The following is a 15,798-nucleotide window of genomic DNA, read 5'->3' as shown; positions in this document are numbered from 1 at the left end:
ATTAATATTATAAGCTATTTGACTATTTCCCCTTTTTTTTAAAATTCTTTTTTTTTTAAATTCAACTCGATGGGTAAGTTTTTGTGCAACAATTTTACGGATCTATTCTCGATTATTAGTAAAAAAAATTGATATTTTGACTAAAAAAATAATACTTTTCAGTTTTCACTCAAATCAACATTTATTATACAATATTTTTTTAACGCAATTAATAAAAATGGATACTTTTGTATTGAACAAAAAATAAATTGAACATAAAAAATAATATTTTTTGTAATTCAGTTTTTGTTTTACAAAATTGAATCCCTGAGATTCTCTCGCCGAGGTTTTCGTGCAAATCAGTTATCATTTGATTTGGTATTTATTGAATAAATGTGAAATTTATAATTGAAATGATTTTTAAAATCCCGCCGAGTCAAAATAGTCCAAACAAACTCTCAATGTATAATAATAAAAAAGATAATAATAAATGAGAGGAAATTTGAATATCATATGTTTCAAAGCCCATGTTTTATGTACAAAATTAGTTCAGCCACATGCATCCGAGTACTGTACAGTTATATATATAGAACAAATACATAGATTCCATATAATTTATTCTTTTTTTTAATTATATACAAAATTAGTTCATCCACGGGTTAATTATACCAATTCATTTGTGAAAAGTTTAAAAATCATAAAACATAGTAATAAAATATTAATATGCTAAAATATTCTTATTTTTAAAAAAATCAAACACATTTAACCTATATGTTATAAAAACCATGACACATTTACCTCTCTGGTAGAGTATTTTATATTTGATTTTTAAAAAACGAGATCTAAAATACAATATTTTTATATATGATGTCAAAGGAAATCAAGACACAATTTATCTCCTAAATTATTTTTTTTTATAAGATTTTGCATAAAAGTTTTATCTTTTGAGAATGTTGAGTTTCTTAAACTCTATATTTGATCTATAATATTTAAAAGAATTTGTTTCATATGAAAGACTATTTTTTGTATCTTGTAGGTGTTGAGTATGATAATTGTCTTTGTTGGAATAACGATTGAACCCTGGTAGTTAAGCTGTTGTGCAGTTTAAAAGATTTGAGTCACACTATTATCACTAGCTATAGCTCTTCGTAAAGAGGCAAACGCTCGATCCTACAATTGGAATGAGAGCAAAGGTCACGGGTTCGATTCTCATTGATTGCAAAGAGTGTAACTATTAGGAGAGACGTTGTTGGGTAGAATAATTGTCTTTGTTGGAAGAACAATCGAATCATGGTGATTGAGCTGATGTGCGGTTTAAAATATTTGAGTTGCACTGTTACCATAAACTATTATTCTTGGTAAATAAGCAAGCGCTCGGTCCTACAATAGGAATCTATTCAAAAAATCCTATCAAGATTAACATAATTCTATATATATTGAAAAATAATTGTTGCAACAGAGTGAAGCGAGATACAAGAGAACAAATAGAGAATTTTCTGAAAAACTTGCAAAGACGAAGTATACCTATTTCACTGTGTTGACGTGACGCGTTGGACACATTTGAAGACAACAATCATATAAAATGTTGGTTGAAGAATTGTTTTGTTGCTTCAAATTTTGGCTACATAGAATTGCATTCTCGTGTTTTGCTTATTTTTGTTATTAATATTTTAGAATACAATTTACTTCATTGGCTTGTTAACCAAGCTAATTTTTCGTTTCTTCACTAATATTAGTTTTGTAAACTCATTTTTTTTCTAGTAATTATTTAGTCCTGAGACATCGCACAAATATACACTATTTATGTGTTACTTTTAATTAAAATTATTTATTTATGTGTTATATTATTTCACTTCACGTTGTGACAAAATATTATAACATTCAAGACAACAATTATATTTGATATATACAAGTCTTTATCATTATGTTAATCAAAATACTCTCACGAGATTTTTATTTTTATTATTTTTATTTTTTTTATTTTACAGAGATGATGTAATTATCCCGTTCAGCCACCAACTTAACTGCTAGGAAATATCTTTGAAATTGATAAGCACCTGCAGGTTTGAAAAGGCCAAAAGCTAAACGCGGTCTACGGCCGGTCCAGACTTGTGCTGCACTCTTCTTTCTGGAAAACGTTTCCTTTCCGAAAAGTAAAAATATGAAGAGAAAAAAAGTAAGCCAGAGATTTGAATTGTCTACATTTTTTTTATTTTTCAATAATCCTCTCAAAATTTATATCGGTTTAAGGTGAACGAATCCACCAGATGTGTGTTCAAGCTCGAACTCGAGCTTTTACATGGGTTGTTCGAGGGCTCGTGATATGACTATGTGACACAAATTTAGATTTACAAAACCTCCCTTGTCGACTTAAAAATGTATACTTTTTCATTTAGTAACAAGCATCATAAAACTATTTTATGAAATCTATAATTTACCGATAACTACCAGACCATATCCACTTTTCAAAATATAAGATTCACACCTTATCTTCACAGTTACATATATTTTAATATAAATGCATTATTTTTTTCCTCGGAAAAGTAAACATTATGCAAAAAAAACATTTAAAAAACTATAACAAAATAATCTCAAATATATTCAATACAACTGTTCATCAGATATATACATATTAATAAAATAGTTAAGCCAACTTAGCAATTTGGGATGTATATATATATTAGTTAAATAGTAACATAACTTATATTGTAAAACAGTGAGATATTTTTTTTAGTTAAGATTATATATTTTTTATACATTATTTTTGGATCGAATTAATTGTAGCGACTTGTTCTCATATGTGGGGGTTGACCCGAAAAACTCAAATACTCGCGAGTGCGCCTATAAAATTGTGTACGTGAATATTAGCAAAGACATTAGTCTTACATTTCTCGAGAGAGAAATTTCAGCTCAAATCCTGAAATATACGAAATTTGTTCCTCTTTGATTTCTTGCGTAAAACAAATTAAGATGGCTTTGTCGGAATCCAATTTAGCTACCGCCAAGACCATCCTCTCCATCGTCGGATCCATTGCCGCCACCGCGGTGGTGGTGCGCGGCGTTATCCAAGAGTTCCTCCCTTACGAATTCCAGGACTATGTGTTCTCCGGCGTTCGGAATTTCTTCGGCAGATTCTCGAACCAGTTGACTCTGGTGATCGAGGAGTTCGACGGATTGGAAAGCAACGAAATCTACGAGGCTGCAGAAACCTATCTGGGTTCGAAAGCCAGCCCGAACACCCGTCGACTCAAAGTCAGCAAGCCCGAAAAAGAAAAGAGTCTCAATATCACAGTGGAGAGTGACGAAGAAGTAATAGATTTTTACAAAGGAGAGAAATTCAAGTGGGTTTGGATCTGTAGAAAGACTGAAACAAAGCACTTCTACAATCCCAGAGACGGGAATTCGACTATGAAATCCGAAATCAGGTCATTCCAGCTCACATTCCACAGGAAAAATAAAGATCTGGCGATCGAGTCTTACTTGAGATACATCATAAACGAGGCAGAAAACAAGAAACAGGAGAAGAAAACAATCAAGATTTTCACAGTTGATTACGAGAATATGTACAACATAAACGATATGTGGACTCCTGTAAATCTCGATCACCCATCTACATTTCAGACTTTGGCCATGGATTCAGATCAAAAGGAGATGATCTTGAATGATCTTGAACTGTTTGTCAAGAGGAGAGAATATTATAGAAAAGTGGGCAAGGCTTGGAAAAGAGGGTACTTGCTGTATGGTCCTCCGGGGACAGGAAAATCGAGCTTGATTGCAGCAATTGCGAATTATTTGCACTACGACGTGTATGATTTAGAGTTGACTGATTTAAGGAGGAATTCCGAGTTGAGAAGATTGCTGCTTGGTACTGCAAATAAATCTATATTAGTGGTGGAGGATATTGATTGCACCATTGACTTGAAAGATAGGTCGTCCACTACAGAGGATTCTTCTTTTCGGGAGGAAGAAAGCAAGGTGACACTATCTGGTTTGTTGAACTTTGTTGATGGTTTATGGTCGAGTTGTGGAGACGAAAGGATCATAATTTTCACGACAAATCACATCGAGAAGCTGGATCCAGCGTTGTTACGACCTGGCCGTATGGACGTGCATATAAACATGTCATATTGCACTCCTAGTGGCTTCAAACTCATGGCGGGTAATTACCTTGGTATCCAGGACCATGCTCTGTTCAAGAAAATCGAGGATCTGGTCGCTATCGCTAAAGTCACTCCGGCCGAAATAGCCGAGCAGCTTCTCAAGAATGATAATCCTAATCTTTCCCTTCAAGGATTAGTTGATTTCCTACATTCCAAGATTAAGGAAAATGAGGAGCCTGAAGCTAAAAAGCCAAAGGAAGAATCAGCTGATCTTGAACAAGAAAAGTTGTGAGAGATTGTGTCAAAGGGATTTGAAAATTCCCGGTAATGGTGAGACCTCTGGGTTGTCCGCATGAACTGAAAATGTCTAGAATTTTTTTTTTTGAGGTAGAAAATGTATAAGCGGGACAAGTCATAGGGAAGTTCATAAAAAAATATTGAGAATATATATGCATACCATATAATCTTAATTTTTTGAGTTGTATGTAACGTTGGATAATGATGAAAAATTTATATGTATCGACTTCAATAAAAATTCTTCTTATCTATACATTTTGTCCGATTGCCGATAATAATGTTAACTAAATTATATAGTGGAGACAATTGATTATTTTCACTTTTGGATAAAAATTTGATCACAGAATTCAATTACATCAATTCCAAAATGAATTATTTTTTTAATGATGAAAAGAAATGTTCCATTCATGAATAATGAATGACTCGGACAATCTATTTTATTTGTAAAAGTGTGAACATGATGACAAAGTTTTTGCATTTTAAATTATTACTTTGCGCTTAAATTGCGTGTTGTTTAAGTTAATCGCACATTTTCCATGGAAAATGAGTGCCAAAAATTAGTTTTTTTTGAAAGAAATATATATTTTTTGAATTATTGATGTAACACAAACAATACAAATAAAACATATATGAGACGATATTACAGGTCAATTTTGTGAGACATATATTTTATTTGAGTCACCCATGAAAAAATATTATTTTTATGTCGAAATATTACTTTTTATTGTAAATATGAGTAAAGTTGACTCTTCTAATGAATACAGATATAGGGGATCGTCTCATAAGAAACCCACTACAAACAATATATTTCATGTTCGGCTCTCAAGAATATTGTTATTTGATTTTGGTTGTTTCTATCAATTCCAATTGCATTGCAATTGTATTTAATAAATGCTTCTTGAACTTTGAGCTCTCATTTTTCTAAATTAGATTGTTTGTGTTATGATTATTTATTTATATATTTTGGTTAGTGTTGGTGGTAATTGGTTTCCGAAATTTTATGGTTTGCCCTTTTTTTTTTAATTTTACGGAGAAGGTAATAAAAGGTTTTTGTGAATTATATAATTTTCATATTCTTAATACATATAGTGTGAAAAGCACATCGCATTTTGAACTTGAAGGTCGAGGCAAACAAAGTGGTTGGAAAAATATCGATATGTTAAATGAAAATTAACATTGTGATATAATTACTAATACCTAAGTCCACATTTGTGTATAATATAATTTAGGTACATTCTTTACGGATCTTTGAAGTTAGATATAATAAAGTTTTAGGAAACATAGATATAAAATTAAAAAATAGTAGGATTAAGAATGATCCATATTTAACTTTCAAAGAAACTCAATGAAGAGAAATTGTGTTGGAAAAAAGTGCTAACAACATTAGCGTAAAATTGAACTCGTAAAGATAAAGCAGTAACAGAAACAAGCGTGCTGTTTACAGCATGAGTATCGTGTAAAAGAAACTAAAACCAAACCGAGGCCTGTAGCTTGTACAGTTTCCTTAAAATAGATTCGCCCCCTCCGGTATGTGTTCTGAGGTTCCAGCGGACGTCTGTTTCCCAGGATACAACGGACAGACTAGTAGAGTTGCAGCACAAAGCACTATGCTAGCGAACAAAAGCAGTACCTGAACTTTATCAGTGGAGGAAGCAAAAGCAGAAATTCAGTAGCAGAAGTCTGGCAGAACGCAAAACAACAGAAAAACGGAAACAAAATGCAGGAGAAAGTGGATTTTCGGTGTGTATTTCTTGGCTATGCACATCCCCTATTTATACATGTCAACACCACCCATACGAAAGGTCAAAGGTTGCCTTAAAGATGGTAGATGAAGCACCAAGAATTGGGGAGGTGAATCACCAAAAGCCAAGTCATGTGAAAGGTCTCAAGGGCATGTGAAAGGTCTCAACTGAAAAAAATAAAATAACAAAAGATGGCATAGACTGCCAGGCGATTTTTGCCTTGATCGGTCCGACATTCGACGCATCCAAGTCGCCCTCGTATGCTTGCACACAAGTCAAGCCTTTTTCCAGTGCAAATCAGGCCCATGATTTGCATCCCCCTGCGCCGGCGTGTACGAGAGAGAGCCTCTTGACCAATCATTGTTACACCTTCATAAAATGTAACACAATATAAATTTATCTATACCACTTCATTTTTTCAATGTGGGATAAACCCACCTTTCAAATTTCTATTCACACACATGGAAAGCCCATATACTTAAAAGAACATACCTTTAATCCAACAAATTGTTGTATAGACCTTTAAAAGTTATACAGTGATTATGATGTTAATTCATATTTTATAATATATGGATGTCCTATAAATGTCAATATTTTCAAAATATTAAATTGTTTTTCAACAAGAAAAGAATTATTCATTCAGAAAAATAAATACATTAGAAATCATTATTATTTTATTTATTATTACGTCAGAGACACAACAAAGGAGATTCCATGGTCAGATGCATGTAGTCATTGACTAACGATGCTACAAAAATGAAGAACAATGTGAAAAACCGACGAATCATTTAAAAAATATAACATATAGTCAGAAAAAACGAAGACCACCGAATAACAAAAATGTAGAAAAAAAAAAGCCACTGACAGGTTAACAAACTTTTCAATATTATGACAACGTTAGTAATCCACGTACATTTTTCTAGTCAATTAAAATATACCTATAATATATTTCATTGTTTTTTTTTAAAAAAAATCTTATATTTTTTCACCCAAATACCCTTTTTGACACGTGTTACTCCCAACCAATTCGGAAACTATATTAATTATACATTAATTAACTTTTAAAACACCAATTTTTACATAAATATTTATTTATGCATACTTACAAACACGTGCTGGAGCTAAGCGGTGAAGAAGCATCATCTAACATGTTCTTATCGATATTCTATGGACACTTGTTCTAACCTACCATTGCCATGCTGAACTCTCACAGCCTAACGTGTCGATTTCAAGCCATTTCTATACATCTGCATCTATCTATCTATCTATATATAATATAGGTCCCAAAATTGCAAAGAGTGTCCGAATATATTTATGCACAGCTAGAGATACAGATCAAGAATCAAGATTTATTTGAGAAATATGGCACAGTACGGCGATCAACACGGGAGACGGACGGACGAGTACGGCGATCCCGTCAGGAAGACTGATGAATACGGAGACCCCGTTCACCGCCCTACAGGAGTAGACTACGGCACCACTGGCGCCGGAGGAACGTATGGCACCACCGGTGAACATCAAACGGATCCTTACGGAACCACCGGGACGCAGCAATTGGGCCCGCAGGTAACCAGCCCGCATGTGACCAGCGCCACGATCGGGGCAATACGAGCGGAGCCTTATGCCGCCACAGGGGCGCATCCAACGGGTGCTCAGGGAACCACCGGCTCCACCGGGGCGTATCAGACCGACCCTGACAAAGCCACGGGCACCACCGGGGCGTGTGAAATTGATCCTGATCACAGAGCCACTGGGACCACCGCCGGTCCGCAGGGCGGGCACCATGAGAAGAAGGGGATGATGGAGAAGATTAAAGAGAAGTTGCCAGGCCACCAGCACAACAAATCAACTTGAAAAAGCTTGCTACGATGCTATAGCGCATGATGTATTCTTGTTCTTGTTTAAATATAATATAATACTTCGATCTGACTTTTGAAAAAAAAAAAATTTTGATTAGTTTGCTCCAAATAAAAATGATGCATTCTCGGAAGTGGGATTACTCGAGGAAGTCGAAATATGTGTGTGATTTGTGTTTGGAAAAGATGTGTGCTTTGGTTGGGTGAATAGAGGGGTACTTGTGTTTCTAATCTCGTGTGTAATAAAACATTTTGTTTTGGTTTACAAACGTTGTAATTATATTTTCTGTTAATTAATAATAGTAAAAAATTAGTGTCATTAATTTTGATGGATTATAATTAAAAATGGAACACGTTAGTAGGGAAATAAATTATTCTCTTTTCTTTATACTTGCCACGAGAGTTATGAATAATAAACATTTACAAATTGTATGAACTTTTATTTAAAAATAATGTTGATTTGTTATAAATATTGTAAGTAGGATTATGATTATTTATCTATGATTGAAAAAATTTAAATTTTATTACTATTTAACACTTAAAATAATTATTCAATAACAAAATATTTGACTTTTTAAATAAACTAGTATACGGTTAGCAAGTTAGGATTTAAAAAAAGAAAAAGCTATGCAGAAATTGTATGGCTTGAAAAAAAAAAAACCTCATGTTAAAAAGTGATTATTGAACACTAAGTGTAAATTTCTAAGTGTTTATTAGAAAATTGAAGCGGTTTTGATCCAAACGCTGAAAAATGTTTTGTTTTTATGTTAAAAAAAATGTTTTGTTTTTTTTAAAGAAAAATAAAAGTAGAATTATAAGACAGAAAATCCGAAATTCTAGCTTTTAGAAAAATTTTAAGTGTATTTTAAAACAGCCTTTTAACCAAACCAAACATTATGCTTTTTTTTTTTTATACTAAAGCAATTTTTTTTTAAAAAAAACATAAAAAAAAACAGATGCTTTTTATATATTTCATACATAAGATGTTAGATGATTTACCTTTAGCGATTAACGTTTGGTGATAAGTGCAAGTTTTGCACTTAAATTATCCAAAAAATGACATGAAAGTGTGCGATTATTGAGCTGATTTACGTGTTTTTTGCTGTTGTTTATGTTATTGTAGTAATCAAACATTGTCGCATAACTTGTAACCAATAAGAAATAAACTAAATTTTGAAATAAAAGAATGAAAGACCGAACAAGAAAACAGAAGCAAAAAAAAAAAAGAAATTTCTGTGAACAGTAGCGCAGGGTTGCGCGAGAACCCTTGCCTCTTTGTACACCGAATTATATGTATTTCATATATAGTCAAAATGCAATAAAGTTTTCGTCATTTATCAGTTAACATAAAATTAAGGTTATTAGATTTTACTTTTTTTTTTTTAGCTAATTTAAGATTTCAGTTTTTTTTAAGCAGTAAAAATTTGATTTTAGTAAATTAATTAAGTTGACATTTGAATATTTCAGTACAATGACATCTCTTTACCGAAAGCGCTGACACGTTTGATGTTTTTATTTTGACACAAGTCGTACCCGAAACCATATGCATAACTGATTCATGAAGCACTGATTCAAAAATTATTCAAGTACATATAGATTTACATTAAAATCATTTGACAATATAAATAATTCTCTTTGTTATCTTCTCTGTATTTTTGGTTATCTATATTATCAAATTTATGTCTTAATCATGTATTTTTCTATTTTTGATATTTTATTCCTTTTCTTTTATTAGGAGTTATATGCACAACTGCACATATTAACACCATATTAATATCACGTCAGCATTACATAGGACAAAATTATCAAAATTGTCAAAAAAAATAACAGATTAATACTAAAATTTCGATGACATAGAATAACAGAATCGAAAAGAGACGAACATGCATGACAAAAAATATAATTTTTCTTAGAAAAACAAATCACGAGTCTCCAAAATAGGTTGACTGTTAAACATATTTAATTTTAGATTCATGAGGATTCTATACCTTTGGTATTATTTTTGCGATCCGATTCTAGATTCAATAATACTGTAATGAAAAGGGTTTTTGTTGGAAAACACCAGTCGTGGGAAAAATAAGTCGAGTTGTATTGATTCTTGAATATATTTAGAACATGTTTAGGTAAAAATCTGGAGAAAAACAACTTAAAGATCGTAGCATGAAATCAATGAAAAACGAGCCCATATTCAAGAGTATATCTTTGGTCAGCAAGTGATACAAGCCAATTATATTTTATGCACCTGACACTTATTTTTTTTTTAATCAAATATAAAAATTATAATATATCAAGAAAGATTAGTGTCAATGACATAAAATATATGGGAGATAAATGCAAATAAATAAAAGCACAATACAAATCCCAGCTGTTTCAAATTTACCCCAATTTTCCTACCTATAATTCCATAATTCTCAAATATCTTCTCTCTCATCCGCGACACTATGTTTAATTCATTTCTTCCAATATTTGAGGTGATAATGTTTTAAATTTTTACAATATCTCAGATCACCTCTTTTTGAAATTAATCTTATTAAAAATATTGAGTATGTCTCTTGTGAAATGTCTCACGAATTTTTATCTGTGAGACAGATCAACCCTACCGATATTCACAATAAAAAGTAATACTCTTAACATAAAAAGTAATACTTTTTCATGGATGATCCAAATAAAATATCCGTCTCACAAAATATTACTCGTGAGACCGTCTCACACAAATTTTTTCAAAAATATTTAATTACTAATATACATTGAGAAAGAGATTGATTAAACTTTCAGNACATATTAAGATCCGTGAGACGGTCTCACATGAGACCCACTCTATATATTGTTACTGAAATTTTTATATTACTAATTGGATTATAATGACGGAAATATTATTGTTTTATACTTTACAATCATATTATATATGGATCATTGAATAAATTGTTGCTCCTAACTTTAGGTTATCTATTTGAAAATCACGGTTTATATATTTTTTTTATTTTTATCATACTAAATTAAGAATGGTTTTTTTTTTATAACCATATTTTTGTTAGAATAAATATACAAATGTAATAATGATTAATATTTTATATATACGTGCTATATTTTATTTCATTAATTATTTATTTGAAAAAATTTATTTTAGCCCCCCTAATTTAAATTTCTGGCCCCGAGTCTAAGTTGCCCAACGTGGGAACTGAATTTGAAAATTAGAAAAAAAATTATCTTACCACATAAGAGTTGTTTAGCTAATTACACTATCAGAAACTTCGGACCATCACAACTTGTGACCTATGAAAATTAAATTAGGATGTTTATGATTGGGAAACTGTAGTGACAAAATTTGGTATCCCTCGTCCCTTAGAAAAGGACGTTTAAAATGGTTTATAATATTGTACAACAATCACCAACCTCAAGACTAGGTCTGCTCCTTCTCTTCGATCTCATTCTCATCTGAAACTGTTAAAAGGAATGAGTATTGGGAAATGAATCAGCTAGGGAGCAGTATATCAAGTGTATAAAACCATATCTTTGAATAGAGGAAAAACATACGCAGCAAAGGTCGAGGAAACGACGTAGAATCTTAGAAACTGTTAACATTGAGATTTGAACTTAACTCAATCTCAAAAGTTAGTCAAGAGAAGAAGATTGTCCAAGTCCATATATACAACTCCCAGGAACTCCAACAAAATGACGTGAGATATCGATCTTAACACACTTCCCTCACACACAAGAATAAACTGGAGAGTGGAGACATTAACGGGTGACTCGAATACGAGCAGTCCAACACACAACGCTGGGCCTAAGCTCTGATATCACGTTAAGATTGAGACTTTGACTTAACACAACCCCAAAATCTAGCTCAAGTGGGAGGATTGTCAACAGGTGACCCAAATATGTGCGGTGATACCATTTTAAGATCGAAACTTGAACTTAATTCAGCCCCAAAAACTAGCTCAAGAAATAGGATTGTCCAAGTTTATATATGCAACTCCTAATAACTTTATCCAATCGATGTGTCTGAACAAAAAACAGACAATTGATACACTGAATTTGTAAGATTCACCATGTTAAACAGATATCAATCCTGTAGAAATAACCATTATAGAAGCGATGTCATAACAATTGATGAGCAAAGTGCAGTATTTGAAACTTAAGTAAAATTCTTAGTTCTATATATTAAACCTTCATTATTCGTTCCAGTCATATATATAGTCGTCTAAATATGAAACTGATCTTACAACATTTCACTTTCCATATTCAATTCACTTATATATCTATGTACATCCGAACTGAAATTTTGGATTCGGAATAAGATGTTAATCAGTAATTTGCACACGTACCCTTGAATCCACAAGCGCCGGCCAAGGATTTTGTATTCTGAAGCTTAAAGCCTGTTAATCATATATAGGCTGGAGGGAGACTGAACCAACAAAACTTACACCAATTAGTCTTACATTATTATTATCAAGTGAGAAGATATAAACAATACAAACTATTTTTAAATACCTCTTCTCTCAGATGGGCTTTTTTGAGCTCTCCTCTCATGTATACAGAGTCTTCAATTGAATCCAACAACTTGAAATAAGCGGATCTTGCTGACTTGTTGAGTAGTATTACTCCGAAGATCCCCCAAACTCCAAAAACAAAACCGAATGCCATACAGATATAAAATCCATTGGTAATCAACTCATCTTCGTCGAGCTTCAAGTTGTCCGTTACACTGGCATCGCCATTAAAGTTCGCATCTGATTTATGTGTGTTTTCATTGTCGTTGGGGCAAGATTTATTGAGTACAGGAAGCCCACAAAGGCCAGGATTCCCAGCAAAGGTAGATTCATCAAAGCTCAGAGGCGGAATTCTACCCGACAAGTTGTTGTATGACAAGTCTAAGTTTCCAAGAAGGCTCAATTCAGAAAGGCTGGCCGGAATACCCCCAGAGAGCTGGTTTCTTGAAAGATCTAGGGAATCCAAGTATTTCAAGAGACCGATGTTTGCAGGAATTTGTCCACTTAAAATGTTTCTTGAAAGATTCAACGAAACTAGGCCAAGAAGTTTTGTGATTTCTGATGGGATATCACCAATTAAGGCATTGCTCGACAAATCAATGAGTTCGACAAATATATTATTATTTACGTAGTTGATCGCCTTTCCTTTCCACGTGAAATATGCAGCATCTAGTAAGGTATAGTATAGTGCGGGTGTACCCAATAAATCAGAAATTTTCTGCTCGGATCCTGGTCTATCGGTCATGGCAGTAAGATTATCCAAGCATTTTGGTATGACTCCAGATATCTTGTTGAAAGAAAGGTCTAGCACTTGGAGATTTTGTAGGTTGCAAATGCTGGAAGGTATTATACCACGAAACTCGTTGAAACGTAGGCTTAGAACAATCAGTGAAAGCAACTCATCTCCTATCCAGGTAGGTATGATGCCTGTTAGCCAATTTTCTCCAAGATCGATCATTTTTAAACCAGTGCAGCTTCTCAAAGATGTTGGGATTCCCCCTGAGAAACTGTTGTTTCTCAAATTCAACAAAGATAGCAATGGTAACGAGCCAAATGAGCTTGGGATTTCCCCATAGAAATTATTGTTGGCCAAATTAAGAAATCTTAACCGAGTAGAGTTGGCGAAACAATTCGGTAGATTACCGAAAAATAGGTTACTTGAGAGGTCAATCAGTACCCACTCTTCACTTTGGCACAAAAAAGTTGCTTGACCAGTAATTTTATTTCTTGACAGATCTAATACCATTCCATAGACACTATCATGTACAAGAGACCGTGAATAGCCTGTAAGGTTGAAAGAAAAGAATCCAATCTTCGGAAAGACGCCATGGATTTGGTTATTTGATATATTCAGATTTATTGGCCCGGAAGTTAAATCACCAATCCAACTAGGAATGGTGTCTGTAATTTGAGAAAACGAGATATCAAGAAACTTTAAATTTTTCTGGTATTGAAGCCATTGCGGAAAATGTGGTCCTACTTTACATTTGGAGAGTTTTATTGCTGTTAGTTGAAATGGAGGAATCCAATCTGAGCTACAATTTACTGCCAGCAGTGGGTTAGAAGAAAAGTCAAGTATCGTTAGACGAGATAGATTGAACAAATGGGACTCGGTAACGATGCCTTCGAAGTTATTTGAAGCCAGAACTAAAACCTCCATCTTTGAAAGGGATCCAATGCTTTCTCTCAAAGGTCCATTGAACATGTTGTTGTTGAGATACAATTTTTCGAGGAGCGGATAAATTGTAAGATCGGGCAGTTCACCAGTAAAACTATTTGATGACAAATCTAGATGAATAAGACTTGGGATATTTGGGTAATCCTTGGTAATGGATCCATTCAACTTATTCCCCCCGAGTACTAGCACATTCAAGGATGAGAACTTAGAAAAATCAGATAATGAACCAGTTATCATATTATCACTCAAATCCAGATACTTCAAATTCTTTTCTACGGACCCCGAAAAGTTAATCATAATTTCAGAAAGTGGCATCATAAAACTGTTCCGGGATAAATCCAAGTGTGTTAAACTGCTCATATTTCCGAAAAATTTAGGAATCCCACCTTCAAGGTTATTATTAGAGAGATCAAGATGTTCAAGAAATATCTGGTTGTCAAAAGCATAAGCAGGAGTGAGAATTGTCATATTGTTAGATGAGAAATCAATGGAGGTTAGGCTTTTACTGAAGCTTAAGAAAAACAAAAACGTGGAAGATGAGATACTGGGATTCATCGACAAGTCGAGGGTAGAAAGAGGAGCAGAAGAATTGATAGAGGGAAGAGAAGAAGGGAGGATGCCTTGAAGTCCACAGTTCGCCAAGTGTAATTCTTTTATAGATGTTAAGTTGCTAATTGCATGTAACCAAATGTTGGATGCTTTGCTCAGCTCGACAAAACTGAGGTCAAGATATTCCAGTGAACCAAGATGAGCGACCCAACCAAGATTTTCGCTAAAGAGCCCAGAATTCGAACTAAAATCAAGATATATCAACTCGGAAAGGTTTCCAACACTCGGCGGAATGGATCCATGGAAATTAGCAAAGGAAAGATTGATATACTGTAATTTCTCTAAATAACCAATGAACTCCGGGATATTTGAATACCCAAAATCATTTAAACTCAGATCGAGGTAAGTCAAGTGCCTCAATTCCAGCAATGAAGAGCTAATCTTACCTTTGAGAGGAGCAACACTGGGTCCATCATTATTGAATCCTGGTGGAGCCCTCAAGTTCAATTGTGTGACGTGATTAGTTCTGTTATCACACAGAACACCAATCCACTTACAGCACTCCATTTGATTTCCTCCTACAGCCCAAGAAGAGAGTCTGCCATTTTCATCAACAACCTCGTCTTTCAACTTGAGAAGAGCTTGTCTCTCCCTCTCAAAGCATCTGATGTTACCAGAAGAATTTTGTCCGAAAACACTTCCCAAACACTCTAAAACCAGAATAATTAATACAAGAAAATTAGTTGAGATTCTATTTCGAGTAGCCATGATGTTTTTTAAGTGCATGCATGAGATTATAAAAATCAACACCATTATTTAATATCATTTTGTTTGCAGGATATCGAAGAGATAAAACAGTGCATATCACCATCAAATGTCCTTTTATTTTACATTGGAAAAATTGGTGCACATGCACATCGTCTTCATTAATTAATATTGGTAGATGGTATATATGTTATAGCTATAATTAATAATTTTCTAAATTTCAAGAGATTACGATGTTTCAATATCGTATCATATATAGTTCGGCCAAAAATTTCAGTCAATATTAACCATTCAAACAAATTATTATTTTTTATTTAAAAAAACATAATTTAAAATATTTCT

At 33.2% G+C, this 15,798-nt stretch overlaps 3 protein-coding genes across 5 annotated transcripts; 2 read left to right on the top strand and 1 right to left on the bottom strand.

Moving 5' to 3' along the window:
- Positions 1-2,813: 2,813 nt before the first annotated feature.
- LOC140974131 (protein HYPER-SENSITIVITY-RELATED 4-like) lies at positions 2,814-4,629 on the top strand. Its single transcript, XM_073437400.1, has 2 exons — positions 2,814-2,836; positions 2,878-4,629. Exon 2 carries the CDS (start codon positions 2,950-2,952, stop codon positions 4,369-4,371), a length of 1,422 nt encoding a protein of 473 aa, XP_073293501.1. The 5' UTR covers positions 2,814-2,836; positions 2,878-2,949; the 3' UTR covers positions 4,372-4,629.
- Positions 4,630-7,367: 2,738 nt separating this feature from the next.
- Positions 7,368-8,263, top strand: LOC140972319 (uncharacterized). Its single transcript, XM_073434764.1, has one exon. The coding sequence runs from the start codon at positions 7,481-7,483 to the stop codon at positions 7,970-7,972; it is 492 nt and encodes a 163-aa protein (XP_073290865.1). The 5' UTR covers positions 7,368-7,480; the 3' UTR covers positions 7,973-8,263.
- A 2,526-nt stretch (positions 8,264-10,789) lies between these two features.
- LOC140974130 (receptor-like protein EIX2) lies at positions 10,790-15,594 on the bottom strand. Of its 3 annotated transcripts, none has more exons than XR_012174734.1 (3): positions 12,466-15,593; positions 12,300-12,368; positions 10,790-11,415 (listed from the first exon to the last, which is right to left on the bottom strand). XR_012174734.1 is itself a non-coding variant. In XM_073437397.1 (3 exons), exons 1-3 carry the CDS (start codon positions 15,502-15,504, stop codon positions 11,341-11,343), a joined length of 3,165 nt encoding a protein of 1,054 aa, XP_073293498.1. In that variant the 5' UTR covers positions 15,505-15,594; the 3' UTR covers positions 10,790-11,340. The 3 variants fall into 3 exon arrangements, 2 of the variants coding, with proteins under 2 accessions (XP_073293498.1, XP_073293499.1); XM_073437397.1 differs by having other exon boundaries at positions 12,300-12,350; positions 12,466-15,594; XM_073437398.1 differs by having other exon boundaries at positions 12,300-12,379.
- Positions 15,595-15,798: the final 204 nt, after the last annotated feature.

The sequence above is a fragment of the Primulina huaijiensis genome, chromosome 3 (assembly GCF_012295235.1).
Source record: "Primulina huaijiensis isolate GDHJ02 chromosome 3, ASM1229523v2, whole genome shotgun sequence".
In the NCBI taxonomy this organism is placed as follows: Eukaryota; Viridiplantae; Streptophyta; class Magnoliopsida; order Lamiales; family Gesneriaceae; genus Primulina; species Primulina huaijiensis.
The sequence above is the reverse complement of the archived record's forward strand: the minus strand, read 5'-3'. Positions and strand labels throughout refer to the sequence as shown.

Coding starts and splice junctions, on each gene's coding strand:
- LOC140974131 (XM_073437400.1), top strand. CDS start 2,950: ATGGCTTTGTCGGAATCCAATTTAGCTACCGCCAAGACCATCCTCTCC.
- LOC140972319 (XM_073434764.1), top strand. CDS start 7,481: ATGGCACAGTACGGCGATCAACACGGGAGACGGACGGACGAGTACGGC.
- LOC140974130 (XM_073437397.1), bottom strand. CDS start 15,504: ATGGTGTTGATTTTTATAATCTCATGCATGCACTTAAAAAACATCATG. Junction 12,351..12,465: donor AAGCCCATCTGAGAGAAGAG/GTATTTAAAAAT, acceptor TATGATTAACAG/GCTTTAAGCTTCAGAATACA. Junction 11,416..12,299: donor CGGCGCTTGTGGATTCAAGG/GTACGTGTGCAA, acceptor TCCTTTTAACAG/TTTCAGATGAGAATGAGATC.